At 41.8% G+C, this 26688-nt stretch overlaps 1 protein-coding gene across 3 annotated transcripts in view; it reads left to right on the forward strand.

Annotated features, from left to right (window-relative positions):
• PIEZO1 (piezo type mechanosensitive ion channel component 1) overlaps positions 1–26688 on the forward strand; it is a 400254-nt gene that overhangs the window by 319593 nt on the left and 53973 nt on the right. For all 3 annotated transcript variants that reach the window (XM_033942562.1, XM_033942564.1, XM_033942563.1), the window contains 6 exons: positions 7312–7423; positions 13320–13397; positions 16304–16476; positions 17084–17238; positions 18499–18711; positions 23307–23565. In XM_033942562.1, the coding sequence (XP_033798453.1) occupies positions 7312–7423; positions 13320–13397; positions 16304–16476; positions 17084–17238; positions 18499–18711; positions 23307–23565 (990 nt within the window). The remainder of the gene's footprint in view (positions 1–7311; positions 7424–13319; positions 13398–16303; positions 16477–17083; positions 17239–18498; positions 18712–23306; positions 23566–26688) is intronic.

The raw sequence follows: 26688 nt of genomic DNA on the forward strand, positions 1-26688 counted from the left end.
CACTGGTTCTCCCTCCTGCTCCAACTCAGCTCCAGGGAACCCATTCTACTTCCTGTGTTTCCTACTCTACTTACGCAGCAGCATCAGTCTCTACTGCATCCCAATCTGTCTTCGCTCCACCTGACAGCTTGGTTTCTCTCGGGCTGACCTCTCCGGAGAATCTATCTCAACCGGTCCGCCTCATTTTGGACGCCTCCAGGAAACCGGCCACTCTCCAATGTTACCATCAGAAGTGGACCAGATTCTCCTCGTGGTGTCTCCGGCATCATCAGGAACCCACCTCCTTAGCGGTGGAAACTGTCTTGGAATATTTGCTCTCACTGTCCAATGCTGGCCTCAAAACTACCTCCATCAGAGTCCACCTCAGTGCCATCACTGCGTTTCATGAGCCTATTCTCGGAAAACCCCTCACGGCTCATCCTCTGGTTTCCAGATTTATGAGAGGGCTCTTCAATATCAAACCGCCTCTCAAGCCTCCTCCTGTCGTCTGGGACCTGAATGTGGTTCTCTCAGCCCTCATGAAACCTCCGTTTGAGCCTCTTGCCACAACTTCGCTCAGGCTTCTTACCTGGAAGGTGCTTTTCCTAATTGCCATCACCTCTGCCAGGAGGGTTAGCGAACTGCATGCACTGGTTGCCGACCCTCCGTTCACTGTTTTTCACCATGACAAGGTTGTTCTGCGTACCCACCCTAAATTCCTTCCCAAGGTGGTCTCGGCTTTTCACCTTAACCAGTCCATTGTGCTGCCCGTCTTCTTCCCTAAGCCTCACTCGCATCCTGGGGAACAGGCGTTGCACACGCTGGATTGTAAGCGTGCCCTTGCTTACTATCTTGATCGTACCAGAGCTCACCGAACATCCCCTCAGCTATTTTTGTCTTTCGATCCCAACCGTTTGGGTCGTCCTGTCTCCAAACGGACACTTTCCAATTGGCTTGCTGCCTGTATTGCTTTCTGCTACGCTCGGGCCGGTCTCTCACTGGAAGGAACTGTCACGGCCCACAGGGTCCGAGCTATGGCCGCTTCTGTAGCTTTCCTCCGCTCCACGCCCATCGAGGAAATCTGCAAGGCGGCCACTTGGTCCTCAGTTCACACATTCACTACTCACTACTGTCTGGATGCGTTCTCCAGACGGGATGGACACTTCGGCCAATCTGTGTTACAAAATTTATTTTCCTAATGGCCAACCATCCCACCTCCCTCTTGTTAGCTTGGAGGTCACCCATGTGTTAAGAATATGCTGCCTGCTTGTCCTGGGATAAAGCACAGTTACTTACCGTAACAGGTGTTATCCAGGGACAGCAGGCAGATATTCTTAAGTCCCACCCACCTCCCCGGGTTGGCTTCTTAGCTGGCTTATACTAACTGGGGACCACGCACTCCTCCGTCGGGCGGGAAGGCACTCGCGCACGCGCGGTGCGGCCAACTAGAAACTTCTAGTTAAAAAGGTCCGTACCGAGGGCTCCGTCGGTGACGTCACCCATGTGTTAAGAATATCTGCCTGCTGTCCCTGGATAACACCTGTTACGGTAAGTAACTGTGCTTTTTCCCACAGCGAAAACATTTAAGGGCTTCTTTCTGGAGAGGCTCTTTAGCCTTGGGGTACCCTGAGGCCTTGCCCTGTGGGAGCTGTCCCTGGCCTGCCTTACCCTTTCCCGGACTCTGTATGGAGGTTGCCCTTCCTTCCTCGTAGGCGCCCTGAGCGTCCAAATAGGCCTCGGCAACCTCCACAGTCTGGGCCAAGGTTTTGCAGCCCTGTTTCTGGACCCAACCTCGCAGACCTCTCGGCGCGGACTGCAGAAACTGTTCCCTTATTACTTCAAGGACTAAGGCCCCGGCGTCTCCCCACCAAGGATTAAGCCACCGCTCAGCCAGCTTTGATAGCTTCTGAGCCAGTGCCTTAGGCCTTTCCTTCTCCTGCATAACCGTCGTCCTAAACTGCTGGCGGTAATACTCAGGAGTATAGCCTAGATATTCCAGGATATGGGTTTTTACTGCCTGATAATTGTTGGCTACCTCTGGGGCTAGGGTTTGGAAAGCAGACAATGTTTCACCTGCAAGGCATGGGAGAAGCCTTACAGCCCACTGACCCTGAGGCCAACCAGCAGCAGTAGCCACCCTCTCAAACGCGGACAAGAACTCGTCCGGAGCATCCGCCGGCGTAATTTTGCACAGGTTCAGCATGGTGAGAGGGTTAGCTGCTCCTGAGGTGGCGGTACACCACTGAGTCCTGGCTCGCTGCCTCCCACAGGCAGGGGTCTCTGTAGAATTTGTGAGAGTACCTTCGTTTGCTCCCCCATGGCTAGCACCATCTCGTCATGCTGCCTCCGAGACAGTTCCTGGGACCTGTACCACAGTTCCTGGTTGGTTTTCAGTACTGCTTGTAAGTCCTCAGTCTGTTTTTGCCTTTCGGCCGTGAGAAACGCCAACAGCTGCTGTTGATCCATCTTGGTCCACCGTCTGAAAGGAAACAAACAGAGAGACCAACCCAAGTGTGGCACGAAAACAATAGGTTAGCCTATCTCCCTCACCCCTCCCTGGTCAGGTACCTTACCAGAGAGCCGGGTGAGTCTGTGCCTTTGGTTTGTAGGCCTCCTTGGCCCCCAGTCGCTTATCTGCGTTTTTGTCCTCTTATCCGGCCTGAGGCCTTCCTCCGCCTCCGGTTCACCACCGTCCAAGCCGAATCCCTCCGGTCGCTTGTCCCCTCTGTACACTCCGGCAAACGACTCTGGCGTCTGGACACCTCCGAACAGGAACCAACACAACAAACTAAAATAATAAGCTAAAGCAAAAAATATTCAAAAGTCACAATTTTTTTTTTTTTTCCACTTTTTTTTTTTTTTTTCCCAGTTTCAAGAATGTCCAGCAGGAGGCGCTCTATCCCACTCCTGATACCAAATGTGGCGGCGAGGCCGGTACCTGTACTTCAACGGGGCCGGTCCACGCTCACCTTAGAGCTCCCTCTGCGTGCTTCCCATAAAGGAAGGAAGTCCTGCTGTACGACATTCACTCAAAACAAAAAATAAACAGGCAAAAAGAAAACCAGAGTCAATTTCTTTGTTCCTGCGATGACCACTTTATTATGTGGTATATTGCTGGGAGTAAACTTATAATCAGTCCAAATTCCCAAGTAGCAAAAATCACACCAACAAAAATTATATAGCCGACCAACAGGTCTAGGTTTTCGGCCGTCATCTACATCCTGACGGTTCAGGTAAGTAAAAATAAACCAAAAAGAGTTGCTGTCTTAACATTCAGACTAACAACAAACACTACTGTTAGCACTTCAGATGGTTTTGTGCACAAGCCTTTTAGTTATTGAGGCTTGAGCCCCAACCAGCTCAATGGGAGTTGGTGGGGGAAGGGGAGTAAGTGAATCCACCAATTTACTTGTCTGTAACACAGAATGCCACTAATGGCCCCACAATCCCAACCAGTATGGACAGTGGATTCTCCCCAAACATTACTCCCCAGGTTCACAATAACCCAGTAGAAAAGTCAGGTCAGCTTAACTAGGCTAGAACCTGGAAATTCAAACAATAAAAAAAAAACGTTGTTTTTTTTTTTTTTCCCTCCTGCTTTCCTAAGCAGGGCAGCACAAGTCACCTTAACCTTTCAGCCTAAAGAACCTTTCCTGAGCAACATACAAACGGGCAGAGTAGGCTATAACTCCCCCAAACTACCCAGCCCTGCCACTTAGCTTTCCTGCATCTGGATGTCTTCAGGCAGACTGGGAGTTTCCATATAGTCCATAGGTTCTGGCTGGACGGGCTGGCTGGCCACAGGGTCAATGTCTGTCTCCTCCATTTCAATATCCTGGTTCACAGGAGAACAGCCTGGATAGACCTCTTCCTGGGCTGGCCCAGAGTGAACTGCCCTTTTCCTCCTAAGAGCAGCCTCTAAAGTGTTCAGCCGAACACACCCTGCTCTCTGAGGGGGAGGAGCTGCCTGTAAAGTTTGCCTAGATTTTTTCGGCTTCCTCATTATCTCCCTCAGCTGAGAGTTTGAGGAGGGAGAGAGGTCCCAAGGAGGCTGTTCCAGACCATTCTCCTCACTTTCCTCTCCTCCCTCACAATCAGAATTTTCCAGTTTAAAGGGGAATGCAGCTATTTCCCTTCTCCTGGTCACAACCCTATCCCCATGATTCGCTCTCTGTATGACTGGGCTGGCTTTAGTGGGAGCCAAACCCGGTACAGGCAGAGCATCGGGGATAGGATTGTGACAGTATAAAGTTCTATTTAAGGTTTAATCATTAGATAAGAATGTAATATTTATATGAAATTTATTATTATAATATTTGTGGGAAGGGTGGGTGGGGAGGGAATAAATTTATGTATTTAAGATAATAATAGAAAGAAATTCAAGTGATGTGTATAAATTTATTATGATGTAATATTGTGCACTTGTTATAAGATGAAAAATGAATAAAAATTAAAAAAAAAAAAGTTCGTAGGGTCATTGTTGACTCTGATTTTATTTTTGAACATAGATCAATGCCTTAGTAAAATTCGTCAAAATGAGACAATTAGAAAGTTATATTTTATTCATCCCCCCCCACGCACACATTTTTACAAAACCGTGAAAGCGTTTTTTAGTGCAGGCCGGCTTGCTGAATGTTCTGATCCACATTCAACAATTCATTAACCCTCCTCGATGAGATTATAACAACACCAACAATAGATGAAGCCTTACTAGCTGACAGAACGTGGACTAACTTCCCCAAAGTACAATGGAACGACATGACTCGACTATACAACAAATATAGTAAAACTTCTTGTGACCTAAACAGCTGCCCATCGTACCTGCTAACAACCGCATCCATCAAGTTCAAAGCTAACCTCATGAACTGGCTACAATCCACGCTCACAGATGGTCACTTCCCACCAGAACTAGGCGAGATTATTATCACCCCCATACCGAAAGATCCCAAAGCTCCAAACAATAATCCAGCCAATCACAGACCCATCGCTTCAATCCCATTATATATCAAACTACAAGAAGGTCTTGTAGCACAATACCTCACCAACTACCTAGAAGACCACAACATACTACACCCATCACAATCAGGATTCAGAAAAAACCACAGCACAGAGACACTACTTGTATCTCTAATGGATATAGCCCGCCAACACCTCAGCAAAGGGAACAGGATACTACTTATCCAACTAGATCTTTCAGCAGCTTTCGACCTAGTGGATCACAACATACTACTCCAGATACTAGACGCCATAGGGATCTCAGGTTTGGTACTCAACTGGTTCCAAGGCTTCCTTAAAACTAGAACTTATAAAGTAAAGACAAAAGACCACATATCTGACCCTTGGTCAAACCCCTGTGGAGTACCGCAAGGATCTCCATTATCACCCATACTTTTCAACCTCTACGTATCCTCACTGGGCACCACTCTAGACTCCCTAAATATAGTCTCATTCAGCTACGCAGACGACATAACAATCCTTCTCCCCTTCAATACCCAAGACCCCAATTCATCAGGACGACTGAAAAAAACTCTGGAAACGGTAGAAACATGGATGACCAACCACAAACTGAAACTGAACACGGATAAAACCAAATTCCTGCTGCTAGAAAAAGACAAAGAACCTACCTTAACTGATCTGATGACAAATGCAATCACATACCCAATACAGCCAGCACTCAAAATCCTGGGAGTAACGATAGACAGGAGATGCACAATGCAGACTCATACTAACAAAACCATCCAAAAAGCCTTCTACACCATGCGCAACCTGCGAAAAATAAGAAAATTCTTTGACAAAATACAATACAGGATCTTAGTCCAATCACTTGTACTAGGACTTGTAGACTACTGCAACAGCCTTTATCTACCCTGCCCCGCCTACATGACCAAACAATTACAGACAGTACAGAACACAGCACTCAGACTTATCTACTCGCTAGGAAAATACGATCACATCACTAATGCCTATCTCGACTCACACTGGCTACCGATACAAGCAAGAACTCAATTCAAACTATACTGTCTATTATTCAAAGCACTAAACGGAACAGCACCTCTCTACCTAAACAGCCGCCTAATCCGAAACCTCTCAACTAGAGTAAGGAGAACCCAGACCCCATTCACCTACCCCTCACTCAAAGGCACAAAACGCAAAAAGCTATATGACAACCTACTTGCTACACAGGCCGCGAAAATTGACCCCATCATATCCAAGCTGCTGACCACAACTACGGACTACAAAGCGTTTCGAAAAGGTATAAAAACTATACTATTCAAAAAACACATCCCAATATTATAATCTACCCTCATCTTCTCACCCTTCATAACCTCCTGCAACTCACAACCAACTGCAATTTCGTCCCCATAGGCAACATCTAATCTAGTTGCAACGGGCGATAAGCCAATTCATATCTAGAAACACTGTTTCCCCAAATACCGAAAAATCAGATATAACAACCTAGGAACAGACGATTTTTTGGTAACATAAGATTATGCTTTGTAATATTATGTAATGTAACATAAGGTTATGCGTTGTAATATAACTTAAGGTTATGCTTTGTAATATTATGTAATGTAAGTTATGCAATGTACTGGAATAATAAGGTAAAATAACATAAAGTAACTCTACGTAAAGTCTTGTAAAGTTATGTAAGATAAATTATGTAAGATAAATTATGTAAACTTAATGCAAGTTATGCAAGCACGGTAAGGATAATGTAAAGTAACGCAAAGTAACTCCACGTAAAGTTATGTAAAGTTATGCACGAAAAGTTATGTAAAGTTAGGTATGCAAAGTTTGTAAAGTTATACAAATAATTGTATTGTCATCGCCTGGAAATGACCAGCCATCTTCTAATGTAATCCGCTTAGAACCGCAAGGCACAAGCGGAATAGAAATCACTAATGTAATGTAATGTAATGCTGCTCCCAACACTCATAAAGTTCCTATGAGCATCGGGAGCAGTGCAGAGCATTCAAAGAATCGCTTCTACGGTTTTGCCAGGTAATGGCGGAATAAAAGTCACTAATGTAATTAATGTAAAAGGGGGCCTGGGGAGGGTTATGAAATAGATGAAAGAAAAATGCCTGATCTTTATCGCTTTGTCATGTGAAGTACTGAAGATCCATGGGCAGAGCTTACTAGTCTGCCTCCCTCTAGACTGATTTGGTAGAACCAACGGAAAGAAAATTATCAGGTAAAACATAATTTCTCCATATTCATTGTGAATATCCTGAAAACCAGGCGGGCTTGCAGCCTTTAGAATAACCTACTTTTGCACCATTTTTCAAGCCCATAAACTCATGTCCCTTGTTCTGTTCTTTTTGGGTCTAGTTGGCCTACCAGGCATGGATGACGAATGCAAAAGCTGTACTAAAGGAGAGACGTCAACAGAAGAGAGAGCGACAAATTGCTGAACAGAATCTGAAGAAGCAAAAGAAAACAGGTAGAACTGCTTATTACTCCTATTATGGTCATCTGATAAGGTTACTCTTCCCATGTCATAGATATCCTCCCACTGAAGAGATAGCCTATCGCATTACCAGTGGGAATCCCCTTATCTCATTATTGGTGAGATCCCATCAACATATGGTCTCTTCCATTTTGTCTCTCTCCCCTACTACGGGGATGGTCCGTCCCATTACTAGTGGGAATTTTCATATTTCATATAAGAATAGCTTTACTGGGTCAGACCAATGGTCCATCAAGCCCAGTAGTCTGTTCTCATGGTGGCCAATCCAGGTCACTAGTACCTGGCCAAAACCCAAGGTCTAGCAACATTCCATGCTACCAATCCAGGGCAAGCAGTGGCTTCCCCATGTCTTTCTCAATAATAGACTATGGACTTTTCCTCCAGGAACTTGTCCAAACCTTTCTTAAAACCAGCTACACTATCTGCTCTTACCACATCCTCTGGCAAAGCTTAAGTATTCTCTGAATGAAAAAATATTTCCTCCTATTGGTTTTAAAGTATTTCCCTGTGACTTCATCGAGTGTCCCCTAGTCTTTGTAATTTTTGACGGAGTGAAAAATCGATCCACTTGTATCCGTTCGACTCCACTCTGGATTTTGTAGACTTCAATCATATCTCCATATCAATCATTATTGGTAAGATCCCATCAACAGAAGGTTTGCTCATTCCGTCTCAGAGTCTCATTATTTCTGCAATACCTTTTTTTGGGAGATGGCCAGCCAGAGCATGTAGAGACTGATACAGTAAAGGGATTCAGACTTTGCACAAGATTAGTGTACACAATTTTGTGGGTGCATGATGCAGAAAGGAGCTTTGTGTACAAGTTTATTCCGCACAAAGCTTTGAGCACACAGTATATTTAAAACAGGGGTGTCCAACCCTTTGGCTTCCCTGGGTCGCAATTGCCGAAAAAAATGTATCTGGGGCTGTGCAAACGCTACAGCAAGACAGAGAAGGGAGCAGGCAAGATGGTAAACACCTGAGGGCAGCTGAGGAAAACACTGCATCAATCTCGAGCGGAGCACCACAAAATACTTCACGGGGCCACAGGTTGGACACCCATGATTTAGAATCATAGTAATAAGGCTAATTCATTGTTCAGTGCAGGCGCAGAGACGTCATCACAACACTGGGGCTTTAAATCCAAATTCTAGCAGGTAAAAAGGATCTGAGACTTCACTTCAGAACACCGAAGCCAAGTCTAACTCTTGACCTCAGATCACCGATTCTCCTGAACTTCCTACCCTCCCCGTTCCCTCCCAACATTCCTGTAAACAATCTCCTAGTACCTTTGTCATGAGGCAGGAGTATGGGATACTCCCATGCAGGGTCATCTTTTGGCAAACTGATCCTCTGAGCTGTGTCCCCAGGATGCACCACATAGGCCAGTGGTCTCAAACTCGCGGCCCGACATGTCCTATTTTGAGGCCCTCGGTATGGTTATCATAATCACAAAAGTCAAATAAAAGTTTCTTGATCATCTGTCTCTTTAGCTATAAATGACAATATTATTATTAAGACTTATCCAAAAGGAAAGATTTATAAACTATCAAGAGTTTTACCTCATGCAAAATTGTCATTTCTTTAATAAGACATTAACTATTTATTTCTGAGGCTCTCCAAGTACCTCCAAAGTCCAAATGTGGCCCTGCAAAGGGTTTGAGTTGGAGATCACTGCCTTAACTGTATCCATGGCATCCTGTTTGTCTTTGGGAAGCAGAGCCGAGATTGTGATGTCATAATGCCTCATTCCACCAATAAGAGCCAACCTCTTCAGTGATGTCACAATGGCTTGATTGTCCTGTTCTCCCCTCTGCCCTCCAACCCAGCCAGCAGATTAACCCTTCCCCTTAACTCAGTGGTCTCAAACTCGCGGCCCGGGAGCCACATGCGGCCTGCCAGGCACTATTTTGAGGCCCTCGGTATGGTTATCATAATCACAAAAGTCAAATAAAACAGTTTCTTGATCTTATGTCTCTTTAGCTATAAATAACAATATTATGATTAAGACTTAGCCAAAAGGAAAGATTTATAAACTATAAAGAGTTTTTGTCATTTCTTTAATAAGACATGAACTCTTTTTCTGAGGCCCTCCAAGTATCTGCAAATCCAAAATGTGGCCCTGCAAAGGGTTTGCATTGGAGACCACTGACAGAGGGTCAGTTGCCACCATTTTACAAGATCAATTATTACGATCCCAGCACCAACCTTAAATCACAGTTAGAGCCATTTAATGGTGACTTTCTTCACACAGATAATCCGTCTGTGATTTATACACTCGTCAACTGGCTCAAAAAATAACTGTGATGATATATTACTTTTTATCGTTGTGGTTATTTAATGATGATTTCTTACATTTTTTTAATTGTTTCTATCTTATATATTATTTTTTTTTAATAATTCTTTATTCATTTTCATATTTTACATGAAGTGTACAAAATATTGAGTTACAACTAATGAATACACAATATCACTTTTATATCTATTACATAATATTCTGAACAAATTTTTTTTATCCCCTCTCCCACCCCCCACCCTTCAAGTACTTTCCAATCACCTTATACATATTGTATACCATATTATAACATGTTATGTAAAATTATTTTCACTACCCCCCTCCATATGTGCCATAAAGAAGACAAGAAAAAGAAGAAAAGAAGAAGATAAATCCTATTATTCATTCAGTACAATACTTTGTCAATGGCCCCCATATTTTTATAAATTTAGGATATGTCCCTCTTTGTATTGCTATTACTCTTTCCATTTTGAATATATGACATATTGTATTCCACCAAAATGTATAATTTAGATTGTTATAATTCTTCCAATTATTGGTTATATGCTGAATGGCAACCCCTGTCATGACTAGTAAAAGCTTATTATTTTCTGGTGAAATTTGACTTTTTTTTCTCATCATCATTCCAAATAACACTGTATCATATGATATTGCTACATGATTTTCCATCAATTTATTAATTTGTGGCCAAATTGCATTCCAAAAACTTTTAATGTAGGGACAATGATACAGTAAATGATCCAACGTCCCAGGTTCCAGATTACAGAGCCAGCATTTATTGGACTTAGAACTATCTAATTTTTGCAAACGTGTAGGGGTCCAAAAAGCTCTATGTAATAAAAAGAACCAAGTTTATCTCATAGATGCTGACATTGTACATCTCATTCTCCAAGACCAAATTAGTGGCCATTGAGATGCAGTAATTTGATGCTTAATCTCAATGCTCCAAATGTCTCTTAGACCATTTTTTGGTTTTTTATTCAAATATCCAGATATTAATTTATACCACAATGCGGCTTGATGTCCTAGGAAGTCTGCTTGGAAGCATAAGAACTCTAAACTATATTGATTATTCAATGTTTTCCATTCAGGGAACCCAACCTGAATGGCCTGCTTCAATTGCAACCATTTAAAACTTTGTGTTTTACTAAGACCAAATCTATGTTGCAATTGTGAAAATTCCAGCAGTTTACCTTCTGAAATAACATCATTTAGAGATCGAATGCCTGCAATAATCCATTTCTTCCAAAGGATTTGAGCTCCGCCAATTTTGATCTTGGAGTTTATCCATAGAGACTGATTAGTTGACTTGTTTATTGGGATAGGTGTTAATTTACTAATAAACCTCAACGTTTTCCAAGTATCCATTAATATCTTATTTTCTCTGTATCTTCTAGGCATGTTGATACTTGGAAGATAAACTAAATTTAGGGGAAACATAAGGCGCCATTCCAAATATAACCAATCCGGTGCATTATCTATCAGTTCTGGGAGGATCCAATACATACCCTGATGTAAAATATAGGCTTGATGGTACCTATAAAAATTTGGAAAATTTACCCCTCCCTCCTTAATTGATTTTTGCAAAGATACCAAAGCTATTCTATGCGTTTTACCAAGCCAAAGAAATTTCGTTAAAATGCTATTAAGCTTTTTATAAAAGGACCCCTGAAAATAAATAGGTATCATACTCATTTGGTAACAAACTACAGGCAACATCATCATTTTAATAGTTTGAACTCTCCCTCTATCTTATATTCTTAATGTATATAAAGTGTCCTAATTCTCACAGCTTGACTTATAAGAATTGTTAAAGAATTATCAAAATGTATCTAAGGCCCCCTTTTGCCAAACCAATTAGCATGGGCTGATTCAGTAACGGCACCGGTGCAGTTACTGTGCGGATTAGTTAAAGGGGGCCTTAATATTCCGGACCAAACACCGACATGGGCCACGTTTCGGAATCTGCATCAGGGAGTCGTCCTGAGCTTATAGCCTCTGAGACAGGAGTGAGTGGGCATTGTTCCTGCCTCGTAACTTAAAAATTTGTGGGAGGGTGGTCTGAGAGATCATTAGAGTTGGGAAAGAGAGTCTATTAGCCACCAGAGCAGGGGGACCCACTAGACCAGTGGTTCCCAACCCTATCCTAGAGGACCACCAGGCCAGTCAGGTTTTCAGGAGAGCCCTAATGAATATGCATGGAGCAGATTTGCAGGCCTGGCACCTCCGCTATATGCAGATCTCTTTCATGCATATTCATTAGGGTTATCCTGATAACCCGACTGGCCTGGTGGTCCTCCAGGAGAGGTTGGGAACCACTGCACTAGACTACCTGGGATTTGGTGAGGGGTATAGAGGAGACCTGGAGGCAGCAGGATTTTGTTTTAGTGTGTGTCTTCCTGGAGAAGAGTGTGACATAGTAGTTAGAGCTACAGCCTCAGCACCCTAAGGTTGTGGGTTCAAACCCTGTGCTGCTCCCTGTGACCCTGGGCAAGTCATTTAATCCTCCAGTGCCCCAGATACAATAAATAGATTGTGAGCCTGCTGGGAGACACTGGGAAAATATTTGAGTACCTGTATATATTTCTTCACACAACGTGTAATTAAATTCTGGAATTTGTTGCCGGAGAATGTGGTGAAATAATTTAGCTTAGCGGGGTTTAAAAAAGGCTTGGATAATTTCCTAAAGGAGAAGTCCATAGGCCATTATTGAGATGGCTTGGGAAAATCCACTGCTTATTCCTAGGAGAAGCAGCATAGAATCTGTTTTGCTATTTGGGATCTAGCTAGGTACTTGGGACCTGGGTTGGCCACTGTTGGAAACAGGATTCTGGACATGATGGACCTTCAGTATGTCCCAGTATGGCATCTCTTTTGTTCTTATGTAAACCACTTTAAATGTGGTTGTACAACTACAAAAAGGCAGTATATAAGTCTCTGTCCATGCATGAGCCAATCACTGCTTACACACTGTCCGGAAAGGAGGTATTTTGCTGTTCAATGCAGCAGATAGCTACATAGTACCATGCTGGTGTGTGCTGCCGTTCTCATAGTGCACACTGTTTAATACAGCAATAATTTGTGTAGTGAGTGGTTTTTGCATTGACGAGCTAACTTTTGCATTAAATGTCAGTGCACGACTCTTAACACAGGCTTACTGCATTGACCCCCATGGTGATTTTCATTAGAGAATGACATGGGGACAAATTTTCCCCCGTCCCCGTGGGAACTCATTTTCCCGTCCCATCCCTGCCCCATTCCTGAAAGCTCCATTTTCATCTGCACAAGCGTCAAATACTAAGTGTTCGAGGCTTGTGCGGTTAAGGCAAAGCTTACGGGGGACGGGGGAATTGAGTTCCTGTGGGGACAAGGAAAAATTTGTCCCCGTGCCATTCTCTACTTTTTATTCTTGGGCATAATCTCTCCTGTACCGCATTAGAGGGGACAGTTGAGGTTCCTTTGAGCGAGAGAGTTTGAAGCTCACTCCTGTCCTCCTTAAGGGTTAAATTGCTAAATCAACAAATCTGAGTGTTTGAAATGATCCTGAGACCGATTAATGCTTTGTATATTTAGAAGCTATGGAAGACACAGGAGCACTGTTGGTGCAACCCTCTGAAGAGACTGAAGTCCAGGAGGAGGAAGAGTTTGCAGGTGGGTGAATATTCCGCTGAGACCAGGATCAGGCTAGTGGCATTTCAGCTGTGCAAATCTTCATGACTGTTCTTTCGGCTTCTACTGAGTTCTCTTGGAGCACGATTTCTAAGGAGGAAAAATCCTGAGGAAGCCTACCTCCTACTTACATACTCAATCCTACTGATATTCAAAAAATCAATCAAAAATTAGAACAAATAAGTGAGTGGTTAAATAATATGTTGGCATAAACATGAATATACTCCACCCTCAATATTCGCGGGGGTTAGGGGCAGAGCCGGCCCTCGAATATTGAAAATTTGCGAATAACTTTTGGGCCGACTCTGACGCATGCCCGCCTCCCTCCCGGCATCCCGGATCTTACCTGGTGATCTAGCGGTCTTTTGGAGCAGGAGCGATCTTCCTATGCTCCTCCCCGTGCAGATCACTCATCCAAAATGGCTGCCGTGAGTTCCTGTAGTCTCTTGATACCAAACTTTTTTAAATTATATGGAAGGTTTTAACTTATAAATAAATAAATTAGAACCTAACGGATGCAGCGGTATATAAGAAACAAATTACATTACATTACATTATATATTTTTGTTTAAATATGAATGGATGGGTGGGTGGGAAAGGAATAAACTTATGTATCTGAATATATTAAGAAAATTCAAGTGATGTATTTAATCTTAAATGTTTTATTAATTGTACACTTGATGTAAGTTTTAAAAAATGAATAAAGATTTAGAAAAAAAAACCAAAAAACTTTTTTACCATAAACCAACAAGGTTTTCATAGATTACGAATGATCCGAACGATCCGTTCTCTATCAAGCTTTCTAAAACCCTCATCTCTCAACATACTTTTTTTTATATTCTTTATTCATTTTCAAATCTTGCAACAAGTGTACAATATTCAATCAATTAATTTGTACAAAATCACTTGACATTCTTAACATTATTATTATTAAATGCATATAAAAGAGACCCCACCCACACCCAACCCATTCATCAGGAACAAACCCATTAAAATACAAGACATTCCACCCTACTCCCACACTAAAAATATTCCTATGTAATAAAAAGGTGTCCAAAGTGTCTAATCATTAGAATATGCAATCAATGGCCCCCAAATCTTTTTGAAACTATTATAATTTCCTTGCTGTATAGCAAGCATTCTCTCCATTTTATAAATATGACACACTGAATTCCACCAAAAGGTATAATTAAGTTTAGTATAATACTTCCAATTTCCAGTAATATGATGAATGGCAACCCCTGTCAATATAAGCAAAAGCTTATTGTTATTTGTTGAAATTTGACTCTTGAATCTCATAGATGTACCAAATAAAATAGTATCATATGAAAGGGCAACATGATTTTCTAAGATTGAATTAATTTGGGGCCAAATTAACTTCCAAAAGGCATTGACAAAGGGACAGAAAAAACGGAAATGATCTAGAGTCCCAGCATCTAAATTACAATGCCAGCATCTATTAGACCTATCTTACTAATACATTCCCTGATCATTGCAAAACTGGACTATTGCAATTCGCTATACAAAGGGATTACACAGAAGGAATTAAGGAGACTCCAAATTATACAAAACACAGCAATCAAACTCATAATGAATGCAAAAAAAAATATGCCCTTGTGACCCCACTACTACTCAAAGCACACTGGCTCCCAATCTCCTACAGAATCACCTATAAAATAACTACTCCTCACTTTGAAGTCTATAGCAGCCAGTGCCCTAGAATGAATAGACTTCTGATCCCTTCCACTCCCTGAAGATCACTTTGGTCGCAATCTCTAAAACTTTTAGTGATTCCATCATTACGCCAAATAAATTTTGATTCTATCCAATCTTCTATATTCTCTGTAACTCTATCTCAATCTACATAAGAGAAGAACCTCTACTCGAACGTTTCAAGTCAAAACTGAAGTCCTTCCTATTCAAAGATGCCTTTGAAATATGAAACTTTTTTCTAACGGATTCCCATTTCCTACTGCTCTATCCCTAACCATCTTGCTGTCCTATTGATTTAATGGAGTTCTTCCCCTACCCTCTTGTACGTCAGTCAGTTAGTCTCTTGTATGACCCTTTTTTATGAAGTCTGTACACCACTTAGAATTATGATAAGCGGTATAACAAATTTTTAGGTTCAAACAATTTTTATTGATGCAAACAACAGAGTAAGCAAAACAATAGAACAAAAAGGATTCACCTCACAAAGAACGATGCATCGTACTCAACACTATATCAAGCATTAACAGGTAAGGAGTAACATCAATAGACCCCCCCCCCCCATCAATTCTACTCATGGTAAGCGAGGCCAGAGTCAACGGAATGGCACTCCGAGGCCCTGGACTCTGATGAGCCCCAAAGAAGCCACTCCACCTCCCTCCCCTCACTTATCCCTAGAGAATATACCTGTGACTAAGTGCCAGAACCAAACGTAACCCCCCCTCCCCTTCCCAATACCCCCCATCCCCCCCCGGGTACTCTCCACCCCGCTCCACTATATATAACAAATTTTTAAATAAACTTGGTAAACTTGGAAACTTGAATGGCAGATCCATTAAGAATTAGATTGTGATGATTAGACACCTTTTTTGCACATATAGTATGTTATAAGAATGGAAAGGGGGGTATATTGTTATTTTACTGGCTTTTCAATATCTTTGAATATAATATATGTATAATATGCTTGAATTATATTATTGGTGGAAGGGGAGGGTGGGGGAGGGACTTAAATTTATGTATTTACAATGATAATAGAAAAGATTTTCAAGTGATATGTATGAACCAATTGTTGTATTATTGTTCACTTGTTGTGAGATATAAAAATGATTAAAGATTTTTGAAAGAAAAAAAAAGAATTAGATTCCCTCTAAATTCCTCTGACTGTCTTGCCCCTTCAGGACGGAGTAACGTCATGCATCGGATACTGAACATCTTGAAGTTCTTCTGGGTCCTGTTTTTGACCATGATGGATGGAATTACACAGTGGCTTGGTAGCCTCACAAAGCACCATATCAACATGTCCACTGTTCTCTGGGTGGAGAGATACTTTCTTACTCAAAAGCTATCAAAGGTATGTGCAGAGCTTCAGTTTATCTCCACTGGGAGGTTCTTCGGTCTCCAGAATGTTGCAAAATCCTCCCTAACTAAGTGGACAGAAGACATGACTGTCCAAAAACCTTTGGGGAAAAAAGTTGGTGTCCTTAAACTTGAGGCTATTTCTAAATCTGCAAATTAACACATTTTTAAGTATCTTCAGTCTAAGCCCTGACCAATAGGAGGATCTGATTGAGCTCTGGACTTTTGGGTCTGGCAGTGGAGCCCCCACCCTCACTATATATGTGCTTTATATAGCACAGTATCAGCCCTTCAAACTGGGGCTCGTGAATGCAGAGAGTCAATCTGCCCCCTATATATCTCAAGCTAGAAAAGAGATTTGGTGATTTAAACGCCATCCTAGAGAAAATGCAAGCCAATGTCAGGTTAACTAGGTAACTGCTCCATACTGGTTTCATGTGGCACTAGAAAGTGAGGATACTTACCTGTAACATAAGTTCTCCTTGGACAGCAACATGAATTGTCCATTTGAGGTCGGTGGAAGCAGTATATGGGTGTCCCTTCAGAAGAGAATAACATAGCATGAGTAAGACAAAGTGATGGAGGTTGCTTTTTTGTTTTAGGGAGACACGGTGAGCAGAAAAACCCTGGACGACCTCTATGAAGCGTCACAGGATGGTGAAACTCCATCCACAGAAACTGGGTCCCAGCTTGTCACTCTGGATGAATCGGGTGTGGACAGAGGGCCAGTGGATTCTCAGAACAGCGTGGCTTCAAGGCAGGTGCATAGATGTGTTGTTTGGGGGGTCTGTTATATTAATCCTTTGTATATTATAAAAACGTGATTACCATTTCTTACATATAGCATGCGTCAAAGCAGTTTACAACAAAATGCATCCAGTCCCTCCTTGCGATCCTTCAGCAGTTCTTTCTCAAACGTATCCTCCTGCCCACTTAAATAAGGGAAACTTTGACTAGCACTGTATTTTGAGACATATTTCCAGGAAAGAGGCTGGCTCTAGATCTAATCAAAGGCCCAATTTTGATAGGTACTGGAGCATTGCTGCTGTCCCTCCCTTGGCTTTTCCACAGCTACCCAGACAAAAGCTAAACACTGAGCCTACCAACCTTCACATTCTGACCAGCTCTGAGATACAGTGCCTCTCGCACACATTTCCACTGTAATGGGAAACCCTTGCAGGGGGAGAGGTGGAACACCACAAAGTCTATTGGAGCAGGAAGGCCCACACTCAGGTTTTGCTTTCAGCTTGCTCTCAGCCCAAAAGGGTAAGAGGGAACCCAGGAGACTTGGTTGTGTTGGTAGGGGTGAAGAGACACCCCTCTTTCCCATGCTTATGGATGGTTAAAATATAAGAGAAGAACAACTAAAATGGTTAAGGGGCTGGAGGAGTTGCCGTACAGTGAGAGATTGGAGAAACTGGGCCTCTTCTCCCTTGAAAAGAGGAGACTGAGAGGGGACATGATCGAAACCTTCCACTTTTCCAGCCTCGTTAGGTCCCTTTGCAGGTCTTCGCAGTCTTCCACGGTTCTAACCCTGCTGCAGAGTTTGGTGTCATCCGCAAATTTAATAACCTCACATTTTGTTCCTGCCTCCTGGATAATTTTAACTTCATATAATTCCTACAATTATGATCTAATACTTTAAAGGAAGGTGAGACCAGATGAATCAAATATTGGGGGGCTCAACCATGATAGATCTTAAACATCAAGATACATAAAGGTCCAGGAGAATGAGAAATAATGAGAACAAGAAGAAAAATCAGGCAATCATTTTCTGGCAAATAAGGACCAATTGTCCATTCCAGGACCTGCCTGCCCGGTTGACTTCCTGTTTGATTCTCCACCATCTTGAGTAGATAGATGGATTGTGGGAATTTAAATACATTCAAAGCCAGCTCCCTCTGTTTCGCCCCATCATCATATATTTCTGTGGGGTGGGGTGGATCTGTTTTTGAATAAATGATGCATTGAAATTAGGCTCCCCTGCTATGTATTGACCCTTTATCTTCTTCTTCAGTGGGTGTGAAGGGGAAGATGTGCTCAGCAGTCCTGTAGACTATACAGACGCCACAACTTCAGCGACCACCGGCTACAGTACTAGAACAAACAGTGAAGACCAGATTGTGGATATGGGGGCTCAGCAGGACTTGGATTCTCTCCAAGAAAGTCAAGAAATTTTGAGTCACCCTATGGGCCGGATCAGAACTGCCAGCGAGCTTCTTCTGAAAAGGTATTGTGCCCATGTCTAATGCAAACAGTCCAGATCAAGCTTGCTAAGTAAAGGTTTATATATGTGTGTGTGTGTGGGGGGTGGGGGGCATTCTAGAAAACATGTACAAATCATTATTTAGATGTCCAGATTGGGAGATCTACCAGCCTAGCCCAGTGGCATAGGGAGGGGAAGGGGGAAGGACTGCCTTGGGCGCCACCTCTGCCTCCCCCCCCGGCATACCTCTTTAAATGTTCACTGGTTCAAGCAGCATCTTCTACTTACTGCTCACATTGGCGTTGGCTCCCTGCTGACATCACTTTCTGGTCATGGGACCAGGAAATGACATCAGAAGGGAGCTGGCGCGAGTAGCGGGTGGAAGATGCGGCTTGTGCCAGCAAACATTTCAAGAGGGTCAGGGGTGCCCAAGCAGCAGGGAAGAGTGGGTGAGCACCCAAGCAGAGGGGGGGGGATTTAGGAAAGCAAGTGGTGATGCCAGGCGCCAACCTCTCTTGCTACACCACTGCTAGAGCCTTTTCTAGAATACATTTTATATATTTAAATGATTTTTATTATTCCAGCAGTAAGATGCAAATACAAACAGTAGTCCCATTCAGGAAATAACATTTTCAACAATATAATCAGTTCCCCTCCCATCCCCCCATCCCCTCCCCTCCCCAAGGATCCATGGCCAGTCCAACAGCTGAGAGTGGGAATAAAATCGTAAAGATTCAAAAGTCTACTGCGAGCACGCGGTGTGAGGTCCTGCCAGAAGTGCTCCCACACCTGACAAAATTTGCGACCCGGGCCAAGAGTCAAGTCTCCCACCATGCGTCTCTCCAGTGTTGCGTGCACTATCATTAGGGATCTCCATTGTGCATATGACGGGGGATCATGGGAGAGCCAGTGGGTGAGGATGGCTTCTTTTTCCCATCAAAAGGGCTCTGGAGATATTGTAGAATACATTTTTTAAAAATGGACTTTATGCACTAGTTACCTGCAGCCGGATCATCCATTTTAGATTCATAAACCACTCAAATATCAGTGGACAAAAGATGGCAACTTAAAGCCACACGTGCTGGTATTCCAGAACATATACGTTTGAGTCAGCTCAGAGAAACTTATACGTCTGCTTTTTGGAGGCAACCTCCTGTAATCGTGGCCCGACAATTGCACGCAGGACAACGGCGCCCCGTCAATTGCGCTCCATACAGCGGATCCTATTTTGTCTTTTTGAGGGTTACAAAGTAACCCACTACACTTAAAATATTGACTTGGTTTCTAGTGTTAGGGTAATGTTTAGATGAGGATTTAATCCTCCTTAACACTAGCGCACTTGTCGGTCCGCTCATTGGTCAGTCTACCCCTATGATCAATCCCTCCAGGGTAGCACTGCCCAACCTAGACATCTTGGGTAGCAGGTCTAGATCTCACTTTTGATCTTTTGGAACCAGATGTGCTTTCTCCTTCTGAAATGGGGAAAACGCGTTGAATTGTTTGCTGTACCTTAGCCCCATCCAAATGGGCCTGGACCACAGCCCCTTCCCATAGACATGATTTAGAGTTTTAGATACAAAATCAGGATTTAGACATACAGTATATGCAATATACACATCATGAAGTTTATGTATATTTAGATAACCGAAGTATATTTAGATAACCGAAGTTACTTATCCTTAAATGAGAAAAAAATTGAAGGGATAGAACAGGATAGGATAAAGGAAAAGAATAGTCAAAGCTGTCAAACTCTTATTTTTTTTTTTTTTTTTAAATTCTTTATTCATTTATAATTTACACCAAGTGTACAATAAATAACAAACACGTAAGATACAGCATCACTTGAAAATCAGCAATCTTTCAACAAGAAAATTTTACCCTCCCCCCTCCCATATCACTTTTCCAACAAAATAGATATACCACATAAATATAATATCTTATCATTAGAATATATTGTTGTTGTTTTTTGTTTGTTTGTTTTTTAAATAATTTTTATTCATTTTCAAATTTTACATAAAGTGTACAAAATATTGAATTACAACTAATGAATACACAATATCACTTTTATATCTAATACATAATATTCTAAACATATTTTTATCCCCTCTCCCTCCCCCCACCCTTCAAGTACTTTCCAATCATTCATTATATATTGTATATCATATTGTTAATAACCCCCCCCCCATATCACAATAAAAAATTAAAACTTGGGAAAAGTGTAAATTATTCTTTATAACTTATAAATGGCCCCCACACATCCTTACATTTATGATAATAGCCTTTTTGTACTGCCAACGCTCTCTCCATTTTAAATATATGACATACTGAGTTCCACCAAAACGGATAATTCAGTCTTGTACAATCTTTCCAGTTATTGTCAAACTCTTCTGTTCTAGCATACCAAAAGTGGGGCAATGGCGGGGGGGGGGGGGGGGTGTTCCACTCCGGATATAAGCGGCAGTGGGGGGGGGGGGGTTGTGCTTGGAGCAGTTGCAGGGCCATGGTTCCATACAAGCAGCTTTTGGCTTGTTGAGGAATTTTGAGATTCTCTCCTGGATACTAAATACACTTCCCCCTCCGGATTAGCTTATTCTATATACTATAATTTTTGGTGGAACTCAGTTTGCCATATATATAAAATAGAACATACATTTGCAACACAAAAAGGATATATGGATAAATTCAAAAAGATTTGGGGACCATTAACAAAATATTGTAATAATTGAATTTCATTTTCCCATAATAAGAAAATAGTTAAAGAAGAAAGGGAGGGAGGGGATATGGGAGGGGGATTTATACTCTTTATTATAAATTATAAATAAAATATTATTAATAGATGGTATTCTTACATGAAAACAATGTAATAAAGGGAGGGGAAAAAGGTTAATAATTTAAAAAATAATTGATAAAATCATTACAATATATATGTTGTATAATTTTATAAGAAAAATAATTACAGTTATATGATATATAAAATCATAAGAAATATAAGATAAGAAATGTTTTTTTTTTCCATTATTTTTTATTTTCAAATTTTTCATAAAGTGTACAAAATATTAAAATACAATTGATGAATACACAATATCACTTTTATATCTAATACATCATATTCTAAATATATTTTTCCCCCTCTCCCTCCCCCCACCCTTCTATTACATTTCAATCATACATTACATATTATATATCATATTATAGCATACTATGTAAATATTATTTTCACTACCTCCCCTCTATGTGTGTCATAAAGAAGATATTGAAAAGAAGAAGAAAAATCCTACTATTTATTCATTGCAATATTTTGTCAATGGCCCCCATATTTTTATAAATTTAGTATATGTCCCTCTTTGTATTGCTATTGCTCTTTCCATTTTGAATATATGACATATTGTATTCCACCAAAATGTATAATTTAGGTTATTATAATTCTTCCAATTGTTGGTTATATGCTGAATGGCAACCCCTGTCATGACTAATAAAAGCTTATTATTTTCTGGTGAAATTTGACTTTTTTTTCTCATCATAAGAAATGTTATGTATAAAATACATTATAGAAATATCAAGTGTATTATTAAGATAATTGTATGAAAATTTATGACACTTGTTGTTAAATGAAAAAAATCAATAAAAAACTTAAACTGGATTAGCTTATTCACGGTTTTAAACCATTTTCATTTTTCAGGCTATTTTAAGCCCTGAAAGCCTCCCCTTAAGCCTTACCAGGTGATCTAGGAGGTTTTGGGGGCAGGAGTGATCGTCCTACGCTCCTGCCCCGTGCAGATCACTCATAGGAAATGGCTGCCGTGAGCTCCCGTAATCTCTCGAGACTCGACGGGAGCTCACGGCAGCCATTTCCTATGAGTGATCTGCACGGGGCAGGAGCGTAGGAAGATCACTCCTGCGCCGAAAACCCGCTAGACCACCAGGTAAGGCTTAAGGGATGCTAGGGGGAAGCAGGAGGTGGGTCAGAGCTGGCCTGAATATTATTTGCGTTTTTTTAATATTCGCAGGCTGGCTCTGCCCCTAACCACCGTGAATACAGAGGGGAAAGTGTACTGTTATTTTTACTTATCTTCTTTAATTAAATAAACTTGGATTTCTGCTTATTGCAGTAAAGCCTCTGTGCCCAATTTCTTTGAAATAACAGATTGAGAATTCTCCCCATTTTAGGAGGGGGGAAACTCTTCCTGAGTGATTTATTTCTTCAATTTTCTATACTGTTCTCGTAGGGGAGCTCAGAACAGTTTTACATGAATTTATTCAGGTCCGCAAGTATTTTTCCCTGAATGTCCTGTTGGGCTCACAATGCTTTAACCACTGCGCCACACTCTCCAGGATTAGCAGCGGTCCTGGATAGGCTCCATCAGCCCCCACCTTCCCTCCCTCCTGATGTCAGTTTCCTCTTTCCAGGGCAAGGAACTGATGGATGTATCCATACGGACCGTGGTCCCACGACTGCTCCATTCGCCTCCTCACACTGTCTGGAGAGGAGTGGGCTCCGTCCCACGTGACCGCATTATCTCACTCACATCAGCTCTCTGTTTAAGAAAAATCAGTTTCTAGAAAGATCTGCGGTTGCTAACCTTTAAATGAAGAGTTTCTTTGTCTCTCTCTCTCTTTAGACGTTTCTATTTTGAGGAGCTGGAAGAATCGCAGCAGTTTTATAAATCTCAGAACCGCTTCCTGAAGCTGGTTATTGCTTTCTACAAATTCATCGCTGCTCACTCAGAACTGCTCTGCTATTTCATCATCATCGTTAACAACATGGTGACTGGCTCTGCCATCTCTCTTTTCCTGCCCATCTTAGTGTTCCTCTGGGCCATGCTGTCTGTCCCTCGTCCCAGCAAACGCTTCTGGATGGCGGTCATTGTATATACAGAGGTAGGTAACAGGCCCTCAGACCTTCCGTGGACCAAGGCCTGGCTCGGTAGCACATCTTGAGGCGTAATCCAATGGCTGCGTTAGCCTTATATTTCAAAATGAGGTGAATAGGGTCTGTTTAAATGCTGATTATTTTGCCAGTCTGAAGTTAAATGCTAGGTACGTCATTAATGCATAACATGACCATTTATTTATTTTCAGTCCCGCCCCAGCCACGCCCCCAATTTCTTCCATTCATTTTTCATGTACACACAATATCTTATTAATTCATAATGGTAACCATAAAATAAACACAAAGCACACTGTATGCAGAGAAAATGTTAATTATAATTTATATTCGGGTTTTTTCAAAGAGGTCAAGACAGATGACTTTAAACTATGCAATGTCACCTCAGAAAAATAGACAAATATAGTGCAAAATATAGAGAGCAGATGTAAATTCTCAAAACTGACACATTTTGATCACTAAATTGAAAATAAAACGATTTTTCCTACCTTTGTTGTCTGGTGAATCTCTGGTTGCACTTCCTTCTGATTGTGCATCCTTCCTTTCTTTCTCTTTCTTTCTTTCTCTCTCCCTGCTCCCCTTTCTTTCTTTCTCTCTCCCTGCCCCCCCAAGCCACCGCCGCCACACTCCCCCAACTTTTTCTTTCTCTCTCCCTGCCTTCCCATCACCACGCCACTGCCGATTTCTTTCTGCTTCCCCGCCGCCGCAGCAACAGAGCCAGGCCAGGTGTATGCAGTGACTGCACAAAGGCCGGCCTACAAGCCTTCCCCCGACGTCAATTCTGACGTCGGAGATGAAGTTCCAGGCCAGCCAGTCGCTGCCTGGCTGACCCAGAACTTCCTCTCCGACATCAGAATTGATGCCAGGGGAAAGGCTTGTGGACTGGCCATTGTGCAGTCGCTGCATGTGCCTAGCCTGGCCCTCTTGCTGCGTCAGCATTGGCAATGGGAAAGCAGGGAGAGAGCCCAGGCTCTGTGATCAACTCGTAGCTTCGGGACGCCAAAATGTCTCTTTCTGAAAACTATGCTCACAGCTATAATTTATATTAATAATAATGCTTTCCTTAAAAAATTAAATTAAATTCTTCCAATCCCGTCCCCCCGACTCGAGTTTCACCTCTTCATCAGGGAGAAATCAAGTTGAAATTCACAATTCAAACTACTTGAAACATCGTATAGCAAATCAGATTAACCCTAATGGTTCTGAGTACTATTAACTAAATCCCAATGTACTGACTTAGTCTTAATCTATAAAGATCTTAAAATTCCTATATTACCTGGTGGTGGCTCACTGAGACCAGGCTCCTTCAAAGCAAACGGGCCAACTGAATCTCTCTGCTCAGCTTGTGAGTTTTTAAAGCAAACTAACCGGAAGAAGCTGCCAAAACGACAACCGGAAATCAATTGAATTCACTGAAGAAGAGTCATACTTTTAAACTGCTAGCCAGTCAATGTCTCAATTGAAACCCTTTGGTTGAGGAGGCTTAGGCACCGATCTCTGGTTATGCAAATTGTGTTTTAACTGTTCACCCAAATTCTTTGCTCTTGAAAAAGCAAATTTAGGCAACTTTTGTAATATTGGATGATACTGTAGTATTGCCCAGTGTTTTAATATGATATCTTTTATAGCGTTGCTATTGTTGGTATACGGCATAACGCAAACTATATTTTGATCTTTTTGTTTATTTTGATCTTTTAACATTAACCAAGGTCGGTGACAATTTTTGGCTCTCTTCCAGGCCCTTCTAACGAATTTTAAGACCTTTATAGATTAAGACTAAGTCAGTACATTGGGATTTAGTTAATAGTACTCAGAACCATTAGGGTTAATCTGATTTGCTATACGATGTTTCAAGTAGTTTGAATTGTGAATTTCAACTTGATTTCTCCTTAGTGTCCCTCCCTGATGAAGAGGTGAAACTCGAGTCGGGGGGACGGGATTGGAAGAATGAATGAACAGTTCTAAGATTTTTAACGGAGCACACAAATCTTATTTAACACACAGTCACCAATGAGAATTAACGAAACCAACTACCCTCCTATTCAGATAAGTACATTAAATTATACTGATCTGAAAGTGTCTATGGTCATCTAGGGAGGGCAGGGGACAGGTGAAGGCGATGATGGTCCCCTTGTTAACCTCATTATAGTGACTTCACTATATTTTGGGTTACTTGGTCTGAGCACTTCACAATAATATTCTAAATAATTTAAGGAAAGCATTATTATTAATATAAATTATAGCTGTGAGCATAATATTACAGAGTATCTCTTGTCACAGAATACTAAGTTTTATCTCCCTATTAAGTAAGAAATCTTTCTGAAAACTAGACATTTCGGCGTCCTGAAGCTGTGCTTGGGGACAACGGGACTATCTATCTAAACATGGGACGGTCTCATTCAAAAAGGGACGTATGGTCACATTATTGATGCCTCCTCACCCCCAGTCAGCAAAATGATTTTCTCTGTGTTGTTAAATCTGGACAGTAAAGGGGAATTAGAAAAAGAAACCCAAGAAATAGAAACCAATTTGCCTGGACTAGTAAATGTCTTACAGCAGACATGTGATCTCAGCCTGAGGGAATTTGCCACATTTGTACAAAAGCATTTCTCCTTGATAGACTCAAAAATCAAGCTGCACTTCCAGGTTATGGTCCTAAAAAAAAAAAAAAAATGAAATGTAACTCTATAACCTAGACTTTCAAAAGTAGAGAACAGCACCGATTTCTGGTTTGCTGTGTTCCTCAGCAGTGATTCAGGTTTCTGAAGGAGCCTTCCTGCTGCTCCTGCAACCCTAAAAGGCAGAGACAGGAAGTGAGATCAGCCAGGGCAGAGACAGGAAGTGAGGTCATGCTCTCTGCTAGGGTTGCCGGCTATAGTAGGCCTCATAGTTTTTGCCCAGTTCTGGGTTTACCCCACTGCATGCAAGAACATGTTCCAATTCCCTAATTGTATTCGCTAACCCCCTCCCCTCACCCCAAGGCTGCAAGTCCCATCATGCAATGGGGTAAACTCAGGACTGGATCAATCCTGCTGAACGGATCTGTAGCTAGATGGCAACCCTGCATGTCTCGTTTCTATGGGAAATACTGTCATGTTTTCCTTGGTATTTAAGTT

This window comes from Geotrypetes seraphini, chromosome 4, assembly GCF_902459505.1.
Source record: "Geotrypetes seraphini chromosome 4, aGeoSer1.1, whole genome shotgun sequence".
NCBI lineage: Eukaryota > Metazoa > Chordata > Amphibia > Gymnophiona > Dermophiidae > Geotrypetes > Geotrypetes seraphini.